General features: G+C 38.7%; 1 protein-coding gene across 1 annotated transcript in view; it reads right to left on the reverse strand.

Moving 5' to 3' along the window:
• LOC126383256 (vasoactive intestinal polypeptide receptor 2-like) overlaps positions 1–22597 on the reverse strand; it is a 94628-nt gene that overhangs the window by 12865 nt on the left and 59166 nt on the right. Inside the window, exons 5-8 of the mRNA XM_050033762.1 lie at positions 20714–20811; positions 12525–12657; positions 2377–2527; positions 923–983 (exon numbers count right to left, since the gene is read on the reverse strand). Coding sequence (XP_049889719.1) covers positions 923–983; positions 2377–2527; positions 12525–12657; positions 20714–20811 — 443 coding nt within the window. The remainder of the gene's footprint in view (positions 1–922; positions 984–2376; positions 2528–12524; positions 12658–20713; positions 20812–22597) is intronic.

Here is a 22597-nt window from a genome sequence, read left to right on the forward strand (position 1 = left end):
GTTGTGATATGGCCAAATGACCATAACTGAAATGCTTTCAAATTTCACATCAAGTCTCAGGTCAATCAAGTCTGAAAGCAAGTCAAAGTCAATTCTCAAGACGTAATTTTTGTGACATTCAAAAACCTTAAGGTCTACATGAAGCTTTTAACTGCATCTCACAGCCTTTATCAAGTGGTGGAAAGCTGCAGAGCAAACTATTGAGCTTATTTTGTCAAGAAATTATTCCTAAGGTTAAGAATGAACTTCCAAGCTCAAGCCTCATTGTCATTCTTCACAAAGTCCCCTCACACTATGGAGCTATATCATTGCTGTCCTTTGTTATCACACTGCTGCTCTATAATTGTTGTTGCAGAGTTTCTTCACAAAGTCTTTTTAAGAATACGCCCACTCAGTGTGACTCGCTCAATGATGGGCTGCAGTGTCAGCTGCAATAATGTGCAACACAAGCCGAGCAGATCCATGGCTCATAATGATACCAACTCAATGCAAATCCCACCAGCTGAATTATCCAATAAAGTGCTCTTTGACATGGGGGATATTTGTCTAATTATTGTGGAAACCAAGCCACATTCACATTGGATGGCTTAATCTAATCGATAAAATGTCATTTGTCGACTTAATGAAACAACAGATGCAGCCCCCGTTGAATATCAGCATGTGCCACTCTCTAATGCGATTGAAATTCCACGTCTCCTATCATGTAATTAGGGAGAAAATGCAATTCCAAAGAGCACATGACGTACGTTTGTGTAAACTGCAGATAGTTTTTAATCAGACAACAAGTGGCATGCAGATTCCTGTGATACAATTTAATTTATGTAATATGATTGAAGGATGCTGTGTTGTACGCAAATACCAAATCTAAATCATGTTCTCATGCTGATGAGTGATTGGTTCATGATCGGCTGGCAACACTCACCCTGTGTCCTCCAGATAAATCCTCGTCATCACCCACGCAAAGACGAACACCGTGGGGATTCCTGCAAAACACCACAAGGAAATCATTGATGTTAATGTAGGTAAAACATTATCTATCTACTGTATATGTTATGAAAGAATAACATCCACTTCTTTGCTAATGTTTATTTTACTACTATTTATCAAAATCATTATCTATCATTTATAATTACAAGTTGTTTATTCATAGATTGAATAACTACAATATAAAGATTTAAATGAATCAATATAAATCCATTAAATTACAGTTAGCACACGTATTCCTCATGTTGTTTTTAACACAAAACTAAATCCTCATAACACGACATTACATATTGAATTATCCTTTGTAACTTTAGTCTTGAGCATTAAAATATTAAAATAATATTTTTGGAAAACAAACTACCATGAAGTTTAACAAAAGCATCAGTCTGATGTGCACATTTTTCTTTTGCAAAGGTTTTGAGAAAGGAAAGATTTAGCAGATGAGCATTACTGACTAAAACATTTGACTCATTTATTGAAGTTATGCTTTGTGGAACTAAAGGACAGAATCTTTATGGAAATTATTAATGTATTGTAAGCACTTAAAATGGCTGCCTAGTGGAGATGAAAAGTGGCCACAATGACAGGTTAATTTAGTTTAAAGCTGCAATGCTAAAATTTTGGCCACTAGGGGCAGAGGAACTCAACAACAGGCTGATACGTTATTGGAGTCTTTAGGCAACTGGACAAGATTTTGGTATGGAAAGCTTTAAGGTTTCCACTTGTAGTCTGAGTAGTATTGACCAACCACATTTGAGCAGGCTTTGGTTGCATGCAGGTAAACAGCTAATATAGACAGCAAAAGAGGAGGAACACACTGGCCAAAATGCAATCTTAGAACCCATCAGCCATCGTCTGATGACAATTTAGCCTTTATTAGATTTTTTAAAATGTTGTGTGGGCACTGACCAATGTACAGAAGAGAAAGCCTTGGCCTGCAAATCCACAGAATCCACAATTCCAGAAATATTGGCAGTTGTGTCTAGAGGCAATATTGTCGTCAGACCGTAGCTGATGGGTTCCAAGATTGGTGTCCAACTGATGACTTTAGGTCAAATATACACTCTTCTTTTAGCTCTGGTTCAGTCTCCACTAACTCCTGATATGTGGCTCTTTAGATGCTAACTGTGCCTGTCTGCTGCTTGGTGCTGTGCAGGATTTAGTACAGTGGGTTCATCAGAGCCTGTTTTACTGAAAACAGCTGCCTGCTGCTGCTAGAAATAAAGCTGATGAAAGTGGTGAGAGTGATCAAAAACCATAACTGTGCAAATCAAAACTGTAAGCTAAAAGAGGCTAAAAGTTTTGTAAGCTCTGCAGAGTGCTTTAAACATCTGAGTCAGTTCCTCTTAATTTCAAAAAATGCTATAAACTTCAAATGAAATAAACGCTGACCCCAGCCAATGAACATGTAGACGATAAAGTGTCTGTTCTCGGAGAAGATGACGACAAGCAGAGTGTGGAGGTAGAGACCTTCCACCAGCAGCCAGAAGAAGTTGGCCATGATGAAGTACTGAAAAAACACCAGGCTGGCTTTACATCCCACCTGAAAAACAAAAAGGTTAAAGATCTTAACTTCGTCATGGACTTTGTATTAAACCCCAAAAGGTTGGAATGGAAAATGTCACAAAACTTTTTGCAATTCTGCTACAGTGACATGAAATTAACCTTCAAGCCATTTTCTCATATCTACATTTAGTGCAAATCCTATTGTTTGTCTTTGCCGGTCTGTATGTGACTGCAGTATTGGTACATCCACAGAGACACCGTGGATTAATCAGGCAATTATGCTAATTATTCTGATGTGTGGGTTTACATTCCACTTTTTCACTGGGTAATCAGTGAGTTCACCAAGAGGATGAGCTTTAATTTATAGATCACCACATTATAAGCAGTGAGGAGATGGGAGTAAAAAGGTCAGAGAGCGCCCTGACAGTATTCTTTTAGTTGTTACAGTGACATTTCCTCTCTAATAAGAAAGAAATGAAGGCAAGTAGAGGAGGAACATTATGCAGGAAGAGTCGGCTAAATAAGAAAGTATCAAATGTCAGTGCTTATTTCAATACTACTTTAATATCTAATAATAACTTTTGCTCCCAATTTAAATCTAAGTTACAGGAATTTATTGCACTTAATTTGGATTCAGTGGAAGACTGCAGGTTTGTTTGGGAAGCCACTAAAGGCTTTATAAAAGACAATGCTACATCATTTGCTTCATTTTTAAACTGCTCTCGTCGATTAAAAACGGTTGAGTTGGAGAGTCAGCTAGCATTCCTGGATAAAGCTCAACAAAATTCCTTTTGTGCTATACGAACAGGTCAGCTTAGCCTGGTGGAAAAAAAAAAAAAACTTAATGCACTTCTTAGAGCAGATGCTGAGTTTCTAATTCAAAAGTCTAGAGAACACCATTACTTTAATGGCAGCAGGCCATCTCATGAGTTAGCTATGCGGCTCCGCTCTAATGAGCGACGGGCATGCATTTCTGCAATACAATCGGCAGATGGTAAGATATTTACCACTCCAAATGAAATAAATACAGTTTTTTCGTGTTTTTATAAAAAAACTCTATACTTCCAAAATTGCATCTAGTAGAGATATGTACAAAAATTTTCTAACTGACTTAAATTTGGAAAAATTATCTAGCTCAGAAGCAGCTGACTTAGGAGCAAATATATCCTTAAAAGAATTATCGGACGCAATACATGAGATGAATTTGGGTAAGTCTCCTGGACCAGATGGTATTCCCATTGAAGTCTATGTCAAATTCTGGGTCAAATTGGGCCCTGTGCTTCTGGAAATGATAAATACATCAATTGCAAAGGGCTCTTTTCTAAAACAAACAAATACAGCCTTGATATCACTTCTCCTCAAAAAACATAAGGATCCAATATTGTGCAACAGTTACCGGCCAGTATCGTTGATCAATGTAGATATGAAGATATATGCTAAAGTATTGGCACGTCGTCTCAATAAATATTTAGGAAAACTTATTCATTGTGATCAAACAGGATTTGTGAAAAGCCAGTTAAGTTCAGACAACCTAAGAAGACTATCACATATTTTACATTTCACTCCGGAATTTTCTGACTTCTTGACTTCATCTGGAATTTTAACTCTCGACGCCGAAAAGGCATTTGACAGACTTGAATGGGACTACCTCTGGGCCTTATTAGATCATATGGGACTAGGTGAATCTTTTATTGGTTATATTAAAGTTCTTTATGCAAATCCAGGAGCAATGGTGTTATCTGGTGATTCCTGCTCGCCACATTTCCCAATTTATAGAGGTTCCCGCCAAGGGTGCCCTCTGTCAACTTTATTATTTGTTTTATCTCTCGAGCCTCTAGCACAACAAGTACATCAATCCACTAATACCGTCCCTATTACAATAAAGTCCACTTTTCATCATATATAACTCTATGCAGACGATGTGCTCCTCTTTATTAGTGAATTATCACAGTCGCTTCCTTATATTTTTAGGTTATTCATAGACTTCAGCAATATCTCAGGATTCAAAATAAATTGGCAAAAATCTGCACTCTTACCACTAAGAAATAACAGAGAGGATCTGACTCAATTTAATATTCCAACTGCAAATCAATTTAAATATTTAGGAATCGACATCTTTCCCAATTTAGAAACTATTGTTGAGAATTATTACACTGTATGTTTAGATAAGATTAGAACCAACCTAGGTAAGTGGATGTCAAAACCTATATCTTTTGATGCCAGGATCTCAATTATAAAAATGATGGCATTACCTTTAATTAACTTCCTGAGCTCCATGCTTCCTCTGAATCCACCAAAGGGATATTGCAATAGACTAGATAGCTTGATCAGTGAGTTTATATGGAATAATAAAAAAACAAGGATCAAACTTATAACTCTCCAGAGAGAGAAATCAGCTGGAGGCTGGAGTGTTCCAGATTTTAAAGTTTATCATTGGTCATTTGTATTGCGTTCTATAAAATCACGGTTGGATCCATCAAATCGCACTTCTTGGCACTCTTTGGAAGCAAAGTTAGTATATCCATGTAGATTACAGGATCTAATCTATACAGACACTCCTATCAGACAAGTTAAAATGCTCTTTGGTCCTATTATTGAAACTGTTTTGGTAACCTGGAAGCTGGTGACTGACTATACTAACACAAATAATAAATGGCATTATCATACTCCAATATTCCACAATCATAATTTATTGCTTGGTGGTCGACCAGCGGCTTACTCAATATGGTCAAACAATGGGATTCACATACTTGGACAGTTATTTGATACTAATGGCCTTCACACATTCGATGATTTAAAGGAACAGTATAATTTATGTTGTTTTTCTCGCTTTCTATATTTTCAGCTTCGCTCTGCCATGAAGACCTATGGTGTTCCATGGAACTCTGAGCTCCCTAAACATGACTTGGCAAAACAACTGTACAACACCAACACCAGGGGAACTGTATCAGCATTGTATGTTCAAATATTGCAGGCATCTTACAAACCAATGGCAATCCAAACATCTTGGCAGAATGATTATGACTCTATCACTTCTGAAATAGCATGGAAAACAGTGTGGAATAACCCTAACCCTAACCCTAACCCTAAAGCTTCAAAAATCCTAATCACCAAACCATACACCTAAAGATTGTTCACAGAACTTATTTCACCCCCAGACTTAGACATTCAATGAAGTTGGAATCATCTCCTCTCTGCCAACTAGGTATGCAATGCTGCTTAGGTACCTTTACACACACTTTATGGACACCACTATAAGCATTGCTGTCCCCCATGTTGTTGTTTATTTGCACATTCAATATTCACTTTGCACTAAATATGTTCACTTTAATCCATTGCTCACTTTTTATCCACTGCTCACTATTATTATTATTATCATTTATTGCTGTTTCTTGTATTTTTTGTACTTTTTTCTGCATGCCTAGTTTTTTAAGTTTTTAAATACTGAAATCTTTAATTTGACTCTTTACCCTTCACTGCTGTAACACTGGAATTTCTCAATTGTGGGATCAATAAAGGTGTATCTTATCTTATCTTATCTTATATATTTTGGTAATGCCCTGGAGTACTGTTGTTTTGGTTACAAGTCACCAAATCCTTATCTAAAATTCTCAGTAGGGAGGTCCCATCTTGCCCCGTACTTTGTTTGCTGAATGATAACTCTCAAATTTCTGTGCATGTCCTTACTTGCAAAATGGGAAAGTGTTGTTGTTTTTTGTTTTTGTTTTTTGTAGGACATGATGCACCCTTTTTTGTTTTTTATAAATGGATACAGGACAATATGCCACTATACCCAAATGTATCGATGTGCAGGCACATCTACTGTCTGTCTGTTTGTCTGCCCTTTTTTATGTTATCATACAACTAATAAAAATTGTTAACAAAAAAAATATCAGTGCGCAAGAGCATCAAAAGTTTTAGAGAGCATCAAAAGCTGTCAAGTTGCCAGTGAGACTCTTGGTCTTGTGTACTTTTATTTCTAATAATAATTTGGTTTGAAGTGTTTTTATGCTTTAATTAGATAGTGACAGCAGAGAGAAGACATGAAATGAAGGAGCACCTGGCTGGATTTGATCTGTGTAAGTTACGATTTGTGGTTTGCATCTTGAACACACAGGGATGATCATCTTGTGTATATTTTCTGATTTAAACAATCATTTGGTTAACTTTATGCAGTTACTGCATTTTTGCCACTTTTCATATTAAATTCTTACTACTGTGCAAAAAGATTAAGTATTTCTGTAATGCTAAGCTGTAAAATTCAAACTTAACAGTGTCCATGCAACATATCCAGTTTATTAGGTACTCCATTGAAAGTGCTTGAATTTATATACAGTATTTTGTGCAAGAACAGAAATTTAAGTTCTTTTAAAATTGTCTGCCATCACTGTAACACTGCACAGCAAGTGTTCATACATTCAAACCTCTCTCTCTTTTTAATGTGAGCTTTTATTCTTCACAATATAAAAATTATCACTGTGCTATGTTGCATCCTCAAATTTGAGGGAACTGGGCCTGTAAAGTCATTAAATTTGATGTTTAGGAAGGTGTGGGAACCCTGAATGCAATACAACAGCAAACTACATCCTCCATAATGATCATATTGTTCTTGTCTTTAAAACACTTTCAATGATGTTCATGAAAAAGAATCATTTAAATGATTGAGTTAATTATTGAAATTATTAAATTATAAAGAGGTACAGCCCTGTTCACTACTTATTGGTTTGAAAGGTGAATCTTTGTAGCTTCATGGAGAATGGCAGCTGTAGTCAGCTTGATTTCACAGCAGTTACGATGGCTTCGAATAACAACTCCATGGAGTAGACAAATAAAACTTGATGCGTAAGGCTGTATTTACAGCAAATCTGGCGTTGGGGTGATTAGCTAAAGAGTTGTGAGGCAGTGAGGGAACGTCGCTTAAATGGCCCATTTCTGGGGGAGTGGAAACAATTTCGCTCACAGCAACTGAGTATTTGTCTTTGGAAAGTTTATGTTGCCTGAAACAATCTGTAGACAACCTTTTGATTATCATTACTGTAGTATCTTTCCTGTCAGGAAAGAAACACCTGCACGCACACGCAAACAATTCAACAAGAGAGTGCCCTCTTTTAAGGATAGTACAAGCTCTTAATACATACTGCATTTCTTTTACTCACTATAATAACTAACAATAGAAACAGACTGTATTACTTGTTACCATGGACTGCTTGTATCTTCAAAAGTTGAATCCCTTTCAACTTTTCACCCCACAGACACAGCCGAGACGTGCCACCCAAAGGAATGGATGGAGTGACATTTTCACCACAACACTGGACTTGGTGTGAATGCTGCCTAAATCCATGCTAACAGTTGTGTAAACTGTGCCCTCGGATTCACAACATGGGCCCCTGGCAGCTTCTGGGTCTGTCAATATTTACGCCATTGGACTATGCTGCAGAAGTCGTTTTAGAAGTTTCTAAGAATGTTTGTCTTTTTCTTTTTGTTTTTTGCTGTGACTCTAGATCTTCATCGGAATCCATTGTAATTGCTGTGAGTCCAACTTGACTTTCTCTGCAAACTTTTTTAAAGCAACATACAACCTTGTGAATGGCCCAAGAGGTCAATTGTATGAGCAGTTTAAAAAGACGACGCCCTCTAGTGGCCGTAGTAATTATTACGGGAGCAGAGGAGGTAAGGTGACATGGTGTAAAATGTAAGAAAGTCCATGTAATGTTTTTTAGAGATGGAAGAAGTCCACATAGGTTGGGCTATAGGATGGAATTCATGATTAAACACGATCAAACAAGCACAGGATTTTCACACAGGAGACCAGCGTATGTGCCCCAAAGTCCCACTTGACTTCTTTTAATAACAAGGTAGCCTAGTATACTAGTATGTGTAGCATACTTTAACATCGGCACAATATGCAGCCAATTGCCATTACAGTTTATTGTTTCCTGGCAGCGTAAGGAGGAAATGCGGTGGGACAATGATGAAAGTTAAAGCGGTAAAAGTCAGACTGGGGCAGGCGGGTGGGAGTGGTGGTGGATGGGTCCAACCAGAGCGGTGTTCACGTCCTGTAAGATTCTAAAGCCAAATCGTGTTCTTTTTTTCCTGGGTAAGTTCTTTTTTCATAAACCCAACCACATGTTTTTGTTGCCTAAACCCAAATATGTGCGTTTGTTGTTGAAGGAAAAAAAACATCAATTTGTGGTGTTGTACAGACGTAGTTCCTTTATTTTGAAAGCGACTGTATGTAACGTTAAATTTCCTGATATCGGACGTGTATTTTGAAAGAGGACAATGCATGTGACAGGCAGAACTTGACACGGTGTCCCAGAGCGTCAACAACCATCGCATTAGGGTTGGGTCGGTATGAGAAAAAAAAAAAAACGGTCCGGTTTTTGTAAAAAACCGCATCAAGTCGGTAATACTGGATTTTCGCCACTTGGGGGCGCAATTGACTCATTTAAAATAAAAAATGACCTTAGGACAACAAAGTGACAGTAACAAGTTGTTTCTTTTATTCCTTACAAATAAATTTTGCAGCTTGCTCAATCAGTGCAAACAAGGGTTGCCTCCTTCGTCTGGCTCAAAGCCAAATTGTCGCCATAGTGGCGCCATTATCGACTCCCCATCACTATTAAACAAACTCCAGGCTACGGTAGAGGCGCATGCACACTCGCACCTCCTAGCTCAGTCCCCGCCCCACCCCCCTCTCTCTCCTGCTTGCTGTGTGCTTGGTGAAGAGGCAGACACAGGTGCTCACAGACTCAGGCGTACTATAAGCGGAGCGGACTACATGTAAAAATGTCCGTGACAAATCCCCGCGATGTGAAAAATACATGCTGAACAGTCTTTTGTGTGACACTGGGCTTGCGGATGTCCACTTTTACCAGGCGGACCGCCGCGGCGTCCGCTCCGCGTAAGTTCTGCCCAAGTATGCAGTCCGGTCGGTCTCAAAAAATAAAACGGAGTACCGGACCGAATTGGTATTACCGAGAACCGACCCAACCCTACATCGCACCCAGGCAACGGCGCCGGAAGCGGGGGGGGGGGGGGGCCACATTATTTTTAAGCCGAATCAAAGGTCCCAATATTACATTACTTACGGTAAAAAAGACTTTCACTCTTCACTTCCACTCATAAGGTAGGTAAAATACAGAGAGGGGCCATAGAGAGAAAGATACAGTCTCCAGCAGGCACTCAATTGTGCGCACCTGTTACTGCCTGGTAAAGCCTCAAGCATCCTCGGCAGGCTCCGGGTAGACTCTCAGCCGTCTGGCTCTATCCAACAGCACCTAGCAGTAATCCCCACTAACCCTGGCACCGTATTGTAAGAACTCCTCAGTTATAAAAAATAGAAATAAATCAAAAAGCGAGCCAAATTGTAGGCCTATCTGGTTCGCAATCAAACATTTCTAGCGCTGGTGTGTTTTATTTTTTTCTCAATGCCCCTCCGCGGCTCCATAGTACACAAACATAAAACAAAAAATAAAGAATCTGAATTTAAACTCAATTTGTCTGACTTACATTTATCTCTTTCATATCATGAATGCATAGATCTGTGCTTTTGATGTGATATGCAGCCTGCCTGACTACATAGGCTACAGAGGCCCTGGACCTGCTGCGCTCAGAGGTGGAGCGGCGTTTTGGGACTCCGCGTAGCTGCAGGGCGAGAGCAGGCACTTCTTGAGGCGGCTCGGGGGAAACGAGAGCGGCTAAGAGAGCTATGATCGGGCCCAAAAAATCCAGCCCAACCCGGCCCGAGCTTGTGCACGTTATGTCCGGGACGGGATTTAAATTATGATTTAAACCCGTCATTTTTCAGTAAGTTGGCTGTCATAATTAAGAGTATTAAGCCACAATTCTTGTTATTTGAATGACAGAAATAGGATCTTTCTGAATGGCACAACACGGAAGCATGATTATGTAATAAAACAGGTGTTTATTTTAGGATCCAGGTGGTGAAGGGCTGTGCACGCACAATGTTCCAACAGGGGGACAGCCCGCCATTCCGAAACACCGCTGTTCCGAACCAGCCCCACTCCGAAATTGATTTTCAATCAAGTTTGAGAATTGCATTGCAGAGTTTTGCACAGCAGCGGCTGGATCTTTGCTCTCAAACCACAAAAAAATGTGATGGCACAACAGTCTCCTTCAGTACATTATTCTATGCTTTCTTTTGATTTTCACATTGGCTAGTCATCCTGTTTAATTTGTCTTCTGATTAAATCGGAACCGTTGAAACAAGTTGTAGGAAGCCTCTGCAAGTAATTGGTTGCTGGCAGACACTCTGTGATGCAATAAAATGGTTAATCAGCAGTGCCGTGCACTGTAGAGCCGATGCGCTGCTGGTTCTGCCGGCCTGAATAGAATATAATGTCTATAGCCTTACTGTTGTGTGTACAGCCTTTATAGACTGAGCTGAGTAGTGATGCGCGGGTCGACCCGTAACCTGCGGGACCCGCAAATGGACCTGCGGGTCGGGCAGCAGTGATCGTCTGTTAAATCGGTCTGTAAATTATATTTTGATATTATTGTTATTATAATCACTGGGCTATTACTGTCACGGCATCCGAAGGTAATGATGCGTTGAGCAGGTGACAGTCCGCGGTCGTACTCCAGAAACTTGTTGAAACTTTAAACAATAATTAATTGTACAAAACGGGGGAAACAAACGTTGACAAAAACGGTTCCATAATTCATATTAAATTCAAAAGATAACGAAAAAACAGCTAAGCCTATATAAAAATATGTTAAAAAAAAAAAAAAAAAAAAAAGAACATCGAATACCAAATTTTCATAACGAATACCTATCCATAGAAACGAATATTCGAATATCCAAATATTTGGGTACAGCCCTATCCATAAAGGGTTCAAAGTGTTCAGGTTTCATGCAAACACTGTTAAGAAATAAACTGTTTGCTTTTTTCCTCCCAAGATTAAGTTCGTGATTAAATACATTATCTGACTCTTTGTCTTTCTTCACCATCTTTTTAATGAGAGAGGACAAGCGTGTAACTTGCTGCAAGATACTGCTGCTTTCTCTAAAACACACTGTTGCCGCTGTTGCGCAAGCTCACACTCCACTCAGGCTGTACTTCAATCCCTGATCACTACGCACCTTTAACTAGTCCCTATTATTAACTGGACATTACACAGGTAGCCACGCCCACACGGTGACAAGCCCCAGACGCACAGCACTTTTTGGCCCCCCCACTTCTGAAATGAATCCGGCACGCCTGCACCCAGGGTACCTTACACGACGTATGTGAACACGGAAAGTCCATGACCAAATGTCAATATGTGACAAGGACGGAGTGAGAATGTGTTGGACATGTGTCACGTTACATTAGTAAAAAAAAAAGTACCTATTTCAAGCCAAACTATGATATTTTCTCTGAACATAACCTCCTAGTTTTGTTGCCTAAATTGAACTACGAATTTTTCGTCTAATAATTTAAGGACGTGTTTCAAACTGCTGCTGCTAGGATAGTAATATATGTATAGAAGTCAGTGGAAATCAACTTATTCTGTCATTTAAGGACTGAGAGAGTGTTCCTGTGAATGACCATTTTTGGTGGCCTATTCCATTTAACACATACATTTGAGAAGTTTGGACTGTTTTGTTAAATGAAAAAGTGTTTTGCAGAAAAAAAGCCTGCAGGCTAAGGTATAAAAGAAAACAATATGCAGGCTCAATCACAATATAATACGTGGATGGAGAGGAGTTTCTCGTCATCTCTGCTGTATATTAGTCATGTAGAGTCATCACAACTAAATTGTATTCTGGCATGAGTGAATGAACTGTCACAGTAGATTTGTTGCCCATTTTTATTATGTTATAAGATTGAGCTGTTGGCAAAAATTTCCAGTTAATAGAAAAATGTTGAGTCTCATTTCTGCAAAACCTCATTTACATTTTCATTTCAAATTCCAAACAGTAATTGGAAGCATTACGCTGAATCTGCTTTCCGTCTGTGATTGTTGTGCTGTTGACACACAAATGTGAAGCGACTTGGCTCAGTGGCGGATAGATTTGGTGACCTCACCAGTGACGGCTGGTTGGAGCACTGGGAGTTTCGATTGAAGAGGATGTCGTCTTTCACCAACACAGCCACGGCTCTCAGGATGAAGGAGAAGAAGAGGTTGAGGTGGATGTAGTTCCTGGTGCAGTGGAGCTTCCTGCACAGATGTTACACACATACACAATATACACAGATTATGAAAAATTAGTTTCATTTTAGGATGTGTTTGAAAAGCTCCCTTTTACATTGACTTTGCCTACTTATTTTTTTGCCAATATTATTTATTGTGCAATTACTACCATAAATTCATTGATGTGGAAAAGTCTATAATGCTAAAACACACATCATGCCAGTTTTGACGACCCTGCACTGGCTTTCACAATTCATTCATGACTTCTTTTAATTTTGTGAGCTCTGAATGGTCTTCACACCTGATGATGTAAATCAGTGTCTTGTTCAGACCAGCAACAACACTGTTTAAATATAGTCCCTCTCATTCTTTTAGGTATGATCAATGCATTGACACAGCCAATGGCACCACCATGGGGTGGCCAGGGATGGCCACGGCCCCCCCTATAAATTTGCTGGCCACCCCACTCACCAGTGGGGACCAGGCGTTAGTGCGACCTCCCATAGGTCCGACTACCCATAACTCCGACTACCCCTAATCCGACCATGCAAGTCTACAACGAGTTTTATCGTTTTAGTCCCATAATGTCTAATCCGACCATTTTAATGCCATTATTCCGACTGTCGGATTTCATACCCAGTAGTCCGACCGCCAGTTAGTCCGACCACAGCACTTCCAACATGAAGCAGTCTGTGCATTTCTCCCTCACTGCGCCGGCACGGACTGTGAGGACAATTGCGTTTATCTCATCGATGGGAAATCACATCCATCTGCTATATGTGACGTACATGCCCTTATTTGGATAACACATCCTGGTATTCCCCACACATAAAGCCTATTGACAGCGTAATGTGCTCTGGCTGCAGATGTAGGCTATATTAAGCATTAATCCGTTCTTGCAGCACGTCTACAGAAAGTATTTTGTTAGAGACAAACCATCCATCTGTCTGTCATCTCACCTGTACTAACGTTTTGCCTAGCCTTGACCAGCGAATTCAGCTTGTAACAATTCGCCAACAACAGAAACTGAGGCTTATGTCACAACGCTACTTTTACAGGTCACGGAAGGCACAGGTTCACCGTGTCAAGCTGAAACCCCTGATATAACATGAAACCCCAAAAAAACTTAACTCTTTTTGCTTTCAAAATGCAACAATAAATTGTATAAAAACAAAGAGGACTCGTATGGTTAGTTTAACTCAACAACTTTAGTGTAATTAAATTAAATCAAACTCAAATTAATACGTGTCCGGCTCGGACGATTCACTCAATTAACACAGCGCCTCACGCCGATACAGAAAACAAATAACCCCCACTGTGCATTTACTGCTTGTTAATTAATTCCAGTCACGTTTTATGTGTGTGAGATCCTGCTTGTGTGTGCGTGCACCTTGAATATCATATGTGAGGCTATTTCATAACTAAAATGGTGGTGAAAATATTTAACTTTGCTAGACGGCATTTCTCTGAGCCATTCGTTAAAAATAATGTATTAGCTGTGGAAAGAAGGCAACATAATGCAGAATTATAGGTTAAACAATCTTTGCTTCCTTTAATTTAGTTTGGATAACAGTAGTAGCCTAATAGGCCACGTTATATTGCCGCTTGCTGCTGGTTTGCAGGACTTCTGTTTTTCTGCTGATGTTGTTTTTTTTTTTATCTATGTACACTGTCTTGGTTCATCATGTCAGAGGTAGTGAGTTTTGGAGTACAGACATTTGTTTTGTTTTTTTGCATCTTCAGCACCAAGGACAGCGCTTAAAGTGATTTTGTTATAACCGCTGCCTGTAACAGGCTCGGGGACATCTTCAGCACCAAGGACAGCGCTTAAACTACGGTAGTTCTTGTCTGCTTTTGTCATGTGGTGAATTCTACTGTTGGCCTCCTTATGGAAAAAAGTGAGCCTAGTGAGTGGCGATGTGCGGTGCGCTATACAGCAGGAAAAAAAATACAGTGATGTCACTCATTCATTCATTCAGATTTTTTCTTGTAAATCTAATTGTTTTTGTATTACATTAAGCAAAGATATGAGAGTTTGTTACACATACTGCATAGCCTGGTAATCAGAATCAGACTGCTGATCCCTGGTGGGATTTTTTTTTGTAACTGTAATATTTTTTTTTGTATTACATTAAGCAATGATATGAGTGTTTGTTAAACATACTGTATAGCCTGGTAATCAAAATCAGAAAGACTATTGATCCCTGGTGGGAAATTCTTGTTACATAAAGCAAAGATATGGGTATTTCTGTACTTGCTTCTGTTTGTATCTGCCAGTACCTGCTTTTTCCCAGTAATGGTTTTGATTACAATAAATGTACACGTTTAAATTAAGCTGTATATGTGTCTTTATAAGGAAAAGGATAACTAGCCTATTTTAAAAACAATGAATCGCCTAACACATTTAGCCTACATAACACAATAAAACAAGATTATTGTGGAACTCAAAATGTTAACTGTACTGTTATTAGTCTATGCAGATTAGATCATTAGTAACATTAAATGTAACACAATAAACCAACGTATATCAGTAGGCGTTTCCTTAAGTCTTTCTGATAGTTTTTTACTAGCCTATATACTACAACAGTATAATAAAATCCTGAAATTATGGCTTTTAGTTTTGGTGTGCCACCCCAAGATTTTAGGTGGCCTCATCTGGCTACCCCTATGAAAAATTTCTGGAGGTGCCCCTGGACACAGCAGGGGCCCATATATAAAGCACTGTGGCAAGAAAATGCAGGGTCCTCTGGCAAAAAAGCTGAAGCTCTCTCAAGTTTTGCTGTAATTCTGGTCATTACCTCGTGATTGCTGAGACACAAGTTAAAATCATTGTCATTTTGATAGCTTTCCGCAGCTGTAAAATCTTATCCCATAGTATCATAAACAGCTGCGAAGTGTTATGGCGTCTGAAATTTGTAACTCAAACTGAGCAGTATAAGTTCGTCTCACCCATATACTGTAATAATGTATAATAAGGAGAGACGGCATGACAGCAAGTGAAGCCAAAACATTTCCATTGCCCCCTTAATTTAAAAAAATCAAAGAAAACAATAAATACATTTTCATCAAAGATGGATTCTGTCATTTTCGGAAGCTCTTGTCACACTGACGTATGTTCAAGAGTTCACTGATAACTTTGGTTTTAACTAGTTATTTGATGCTATAAAAAGGGGATGTTACATCATGACTGACAGCTGCCTGTGTTAATTGGTGTGTTCACAATTGAGTCAGTGGTGTGTATGGGTATGACCAGCCAAAATGGCAGCAGCTATATCCAGGACATTTTCGCTTCATTTTGTTCAGAGGGAGGAAGTTAATATACATCGTCTCCGGTCTCACTAGTAGCAACACACCAACTCTGATTTTTTTTTAATGCTATTGAATGCACCAGCAGCTAAAAAAAATGCTGGATAACAGTGGTGGAATGTAACTACATACATTTACTCAAGTGCTGTACTTAAGTACAATTTTGAGTAACCTTGAGTATTTCCATTTTATACTTGTACTCCATACATTTCAGAGGGAACTGTGTTTTATACTTCACTACATTTATATAACAGCAGTTACTTTGTGATAAAGTTATACAAAACCTATGATGAACTCATAGATACTGTACACTGCTGTAGGTCAATCTACGTAACAGTATATTAAAACAATTTCTACTAGCTGCAACATAAAATGCTGCTTAAACATTAATATAAATCTAAAACATAATCCAGTAGTATAATACGAAGACAATAATTGAACCCTGACAAGAGCCATTCTTCTGCATAACAAGTACTTTTTACTTTGATACTTTAAGTACATTTTACTGCTACTGAAATAAAAAATTTAATTCAGGACATTGGTCACTCATGTGATGCCACTACTGCTGGATTCCTGCAACTCTAACAACAACAAAAATGGCTGGAGATGTAAGAGAGGAAAAGGTCAGTAGTTTCTTTTAAAACACAATTTAGACTTAAGCATAGCAGTTATATGGGGCCATTATGGTAGCTAAATAGCTGCAAATGCGTATCTCAATCTGTGTGTGCGTAATCAGATTTGTACATGTGTAAAATAATTTGTAAAAGCGTAATAAAGTTTGTGAATGCGTACAAAAATCTGCAAATGTGTATTTAGAATCTGTGTGTGCGTAATCAGATATATAAATGTGTAAAAAAAAATCTACAAATCTGTATTCAGATTTGCAAGCGTATTGCGATCTGTAAATGTATACAACGATCTGTAAATGTGTACAATGATCTGTAAATCTGTACACAGATCTGCAAATGTGTACAGAGATCTGTAAATCTGTACACAGATCTGCAAATGTGTACAGAGATCTGTAAATCTGTACACAGATCTGCAAATGCGTACAGAGATCTGTAAATATGTAGACAGATTTGTAAATACCTATGTCTTCAGCTTTGACTCAGTCGGGCCTCTCAATTGGCTCTCTTTGTACACGTGATTTTTGCTACTCTTCTGCCGTGTGAGATCCGCAAATGTATGAGAAGATTTGTGTCTGTAACTCGAAGTGTGCCTCACCCTGAGCACAGGCTGACAGGCTCAAGCTGCAGCGACCTTCAGATTGTTTTGCCCTGAGCACAGGCTCACAGGCGCTACTTTGCTGCGCTATTTTGTTGCTGTATGGACAGAAAGTGACTGGAATAATGCTATCACTGGGAGGAAGTACTATAGTGTTCAAAGGTATGTTGGTGATGCAAGACCAACAACTAGATCAACTCAAGAGGAAGACATTTATAGGGCCTCCAAGGATGCAGCCTGTCCGTACAGCTTCTTCTTCTTCTTCTTCTTCTAGTTTTATGGCGGTTGGCAAACAACGCATGGAAGCATTAACGCCACCTACCGAAATGGAGTGTGGGTCTGGATAAATTAATATTCACAAAAAAAACAACAACAACAAAAAAAAATCTTCTGATCAGACCAGTTCTACTCAAGAAATAAAACAAAAACCTGAAGCAAACCTCGCCTGAATTTTTCTGGAGGATAGTCTTTATGTTTAAAGGCACACTTTCTGACTCCAGCCCCTGAATGAGTTGCTGTCTCTCCTGGTCAAATTTGGAGCAGTACTCAATAACATGCTCTACAGTCTGAGCAGTATTACATACACTACATTTACCATCAGCATGTTTCTTTAAAATAAGTAAAGTACTGCCTAAACCAGTATGCCCAAATCTCATCCTAGAGATAATGTCTTCCTCTTGAGTTGATCTAGTTGTTGGTCTTGCATCACCAACATACCTTTGAACACTATAGTACTTCCTCCCAGTGATAGCATTATTCCAGTCACTTTCTGTCCATACAGCAACAAAACAGCGCAGCAAAGTAGCGCCTGTGAGCCTGTGCTCAGGGTGAGGCACACTTACAGACACAGACACAAATCTTCTCACACATTTGCGGATCTCACATGGCAGAAGAGTAGCAAAAATCACGTGTACAAAGAGAGCCAATTGAGAGGCCCGATTGAGTCAAAGCTGAAGACATAGGTATTTACAAATCTGTCTACATATTTACACATCTCTGTACGCATTTGCAGATCTGTGTACAGATTTACAGATCGTTGTACACATTTACAGATCGTTGTACAGATTTACAGATTGTTGTACACATTTACAGATCGTTGTATACATTTACAGATCGCAATACACTTGCAAATCTGAATACAGATTTGTAGATTTTTTTACACATTTACATATCTGATTACGCACACACAGATTCTAAATACACATTTGCAGATTTTTGTACGCATTCACAAACTTTATTACGCTTTTACAAATTACTTTACACATGTACAAATCTGATTACGCACACACAGATTGAGATACGCATTTACAGCTATTTAGCTACCATAATGGCCCCATACAGTTCATTGTTGATTTTGGAAACATAAGTCAGTCTTAACTCAAAGACCTTTACTTTTCATTTGCAATTTCTTTCAGTGTAGTTTTTGTCTATAGGGTTACACCAATATATCATATGCCTTGTGTCACATGACCTCTACATGAGCTCCTAAATTTTAAACCCCGATGAAGACTCAGCAGTTGAAACACGTTGGTTTGACCTTGTATCAATAAAGAATTTTTAACTACAGTGAGAGTGCCTTGGGTGCATTTTTTGACTGCCTGCCTGTACCATGGACTTTCACACTGAATGAGCTGGCCAGTCCTTGTTTTTTTTTTTTCTTTATTTGAAATTTGTTAAATTTTCACTGGATTTAATTTGGTAACTGGTTTCTATCTCATAAATTGCATTTAATAAAATCTCATCTAAAATGTGTAATTTTTTTTGAGTGTTTTAGTGTTGTGGCTTTTCTTCAGTTATTATAGATTATCTTTCCTTCCTCTTTCTTCTTCTGTCTCCTTTTATGAAAAAAGATTTCCAATCCACATGTGATATAGCTGTCAATACTACACTGGATTGAGTGCAACCTAATTTTAACCTGCAGCCAGAAGGTCTACACACCTTTTGTTGTGAACATCACAACAATGACTGGGACTCAGATGCACACTCTGGAGACGGTAGTGAGGTTTAACAAAAAAATCTTTACTTGAAAACACATAAAATAAAAACACTCTCAATGGAGGAAAAAGGTACTAACAAAAAACGCTCTCTTGGAGGATCAAACAACAGTACTAAGGTTCGCAAACAAAACAACAACTTGAAACAAAAACCTGGTAACACGAATGGATGGCTTGGACGCTAGACAGTACTCTCCTGATCAACATGAGACAAGGGGAGACAAGGACTATTTATACATGAGGTAGGGGGAACACAGGTGAGACCAATCAGGGAGCGGGGAGACAGTCACAGTGGCGGGAAAATCACACAAAGGGAGGGTCTGAAATGAGAGGGAAAAGGTGAGTACAAAATATAACAGGAAGTGAAAGACAAGACTAGACATGAGTGACTTTAACTTAACATAAAAGTGCTCATGATAATGAAAGACTAAACATGAAACTAAACTAAGGCATGATATGATAAACCTAAAACATAAACATGAATTAACTTAACAGATTTTACGTGATGTGACACCTTTACAACCTGGGAAGCGTCACTTGTGGATAAAGTATATGTAACTACTGTTTATTAACATTGAATGCGCTTTATTTCAGGGATTAGAGCATTATGATGCAGTACAAACACTACTCCACCCAGTTTGGTCTTGGCAACGCGCTGGAAACATCAATATGTCCAAACTGGTAGAAAAGATTTCTGCACAGTGTTTCACTTTATTGTTGAGCTTTCAGTCTATTAGTCCTTCATCAGAGCATACATCATCACATGAATATGTAAAATTTTGATACCCATGGTGTAGATGAGCTTTAATCTTGATTATATAAGAGGATTAATCATCATCAAACACAAATACACTTAAATGAATCTCAATGACTGATGTCATTACAAGAAAAGAAAACTTCCTTACTTAACCTCTTTAGCGTACGTAGGGACAATGTCAAGTGTTGAGATAATTGAGCCCTTAAAACATCTTTCTCATGTCACTTGGTTATGATATCTCTTCATATGTTTTATGCATATTTACTTAGTTCAGTCAGGAAACTTCACTTATCTGGTCAAACCTCCCAACGGCTTTTTGAAACTAATCCTGATGGCTCAGCAAAGGGGGGAAAAAAAAAAGTTCCAATCAACACAACGTAATTCAAATTAGCAAGCTGAATAAAACCAATCCAATCCAATTAAGCTGTAAACTGAGAAGCTGTCACACACACAAACACACATCTGCTGACAATTAATGATAAATCTGTGAATTTGGCTAACTGCCAGCACTTGTTCATTTAAAATCTAATTAAACTGACAGTTTTTCCTCAGACTCAGCTGAAATGTCAATCAGCACATGAAGAAATAAAACATGAAAAAACCTAAAAGATGAGCTTGAAATTACCACCAGCCACTCATCTGCAGTAATTAATCAGTAATAATGAGGATGTTTTTTTTTGTTTTCTGGGGTGGTGGTGGTGGTGTTGTTATCTTTTTACTGTTTTGTATTTTAAAGACTCAGCCTCAACACAGACCTCAGGAGTTTTATTTCATGTGATGATAGAGTAATATTTGATCTTACCGAAACAGACAGAGGATGGCGCTCCCTGTGGTGAGGGCGATCAAAGACAGACTGTGACCCAGAGTGTACAGCGTCTGCACGACCACATAGAAGACCAGCTGCAGAGGCAGAGAGAGAGAAAAGGAGCAGGGTTACTGGTACAATCTTTATGTCAATAACTCAGCCAGCTGATGTGTCAGTCCAGAGGAAGATATTTATACATTTCACTGAGCCTTGAACTTTCAATTTAGTGTCAAGCTATAGAAACAGCAGGGACTGAAGTTACAGGTTATTGTGCCCATACTGTGCTCGGGTCAGTTAAGAAGGAGCACTCAGTTAGCAGAGGGCTAGCAGCTGTGTTTTGGTATTGAGGTTATACTGTCTTAACTCATGCTCCCCTCAGGATGAATTGTAATCACTTTGTTGTTCCCTTAATGTTTCCCCTAGCTCCACTATGGAGATAAATGTTTTCTCAAAAGCCCCCAGTATGGTAGGTTTCTAAAATACAATTAACTTTGTGTCATTAAGACTATAATATATGCCCATGCTGTTTATTCTACTATGCTATTCCCTACATTTACTTGGCATTGTTAGGGATCCTTGATTTGCAATTAGAGCAGCCCAGATTATTATGGGATGGATATAAAACTAGCAGATTTGTCAGCTAAACATTCATTTTGTGAACTCTACACCAGCATACAGTAGTATAACAAAAATAGGTTTAAGATTAGAAATGCTTTTTACGCCCAATTCCTACCCTACATATGTTATGTAGAGTAGTCAACTTAAAAACAGTAACATCACATATTTTGGCCTCTTTTTAGGTATCAGGAGTGAAAATAAAGGCTGATTTATTGTTGTGTTGGTACTTTGTGTGGTGGTGTGTCTGTGTCACTCTGCAGTTACATCATCCAAAATGCTGGTTGGCGGTGGGGGTTCTATGAAGTGCTGTAAGGTTTGATTGATTCTAATGTGCACACAGTGGCTTCATTATAACTCACAAGGTTCACTGACAAAACACTTGTCTTTTGCTGGACACACTTTCTCCACAACATGCTAACATTATTAGCACAAGTCTATGATATCTTACATTGCATAAATTAGCCTAGTGGCTAGCAGACTTTTCTTTTTTTCAGCTAACAAAAACAAACAGGAGGTCTGTGTCACCGCAATGTGTAGTTACATTTCTGAGGAAGTCCACATCAGGCTACTATGCAGTCTACAGCCTAGGGTACGCACCTACGCAGAGCCTACGCCATAGGTACTGCGATTAATTGACGCAGAAGTATAAATGATGCTTAAGCCATCCTTAATCTTTGTTGTGTTATGGTTTCAGAATGATGAAGACAGTTAGACAACAGTTAGATGCAAAACAGGATGTAGGCTCTACAGGATGATTTTTTTCCTTCCTTTGTTGGAAAACTGTCATGTTTTTTCCAAATGATGTACAGATTTTTAGGCTTTCTATTATCTCAAATAGCTTAGAAACAGTGTGTGTAGCTGCCCTAAATGGGAAAAAATTTTTGGGGGGAGCATGCCTTCAGACGCCCCTAGGTTTGGGTTGTGCCTCGAATATTTACAACGTCCAGCTCCCTCCGCGCTCCACCATGAGGTTGACATTTTAATTTGTCCAACACTTCGTAAACCCACTTTACATTCCCATCAGCCTCAGCCATCAGCCTTTACAATGTTCATTCATTTGTCATTTTATAACACTGTTGCACAATGAAATGTAAGATGCTTTATACCTTTAGTCCCTGACTCTTGTTTGTATTTAGATGTTGTGTAGCCAATATTAATGGCAAACTAAACTGACAGAGAGAGTGAATTTAGATTTAGATTCCACCTCCCAAATAATAATTCACACTACCGCACCCACACCCATAGAACCATGCAAATTATTAA

The sequence above is a fragment of the Epinephelus moara genome, chromosome 21 (genome assembly GCF_006386435.1).
Source record: "Epinephelus moara isolate mb chromosome 21, YSFRI_EMoa_1.0, whole genome shotgun sequence".
Classification (NCBI taxonomy): domain Eukaryota; kingdom Metazoa; phylum Chordata; class Actinopteri; order Perciformes; family Serranidae; genus Epinephelus; species Epinephelus moara.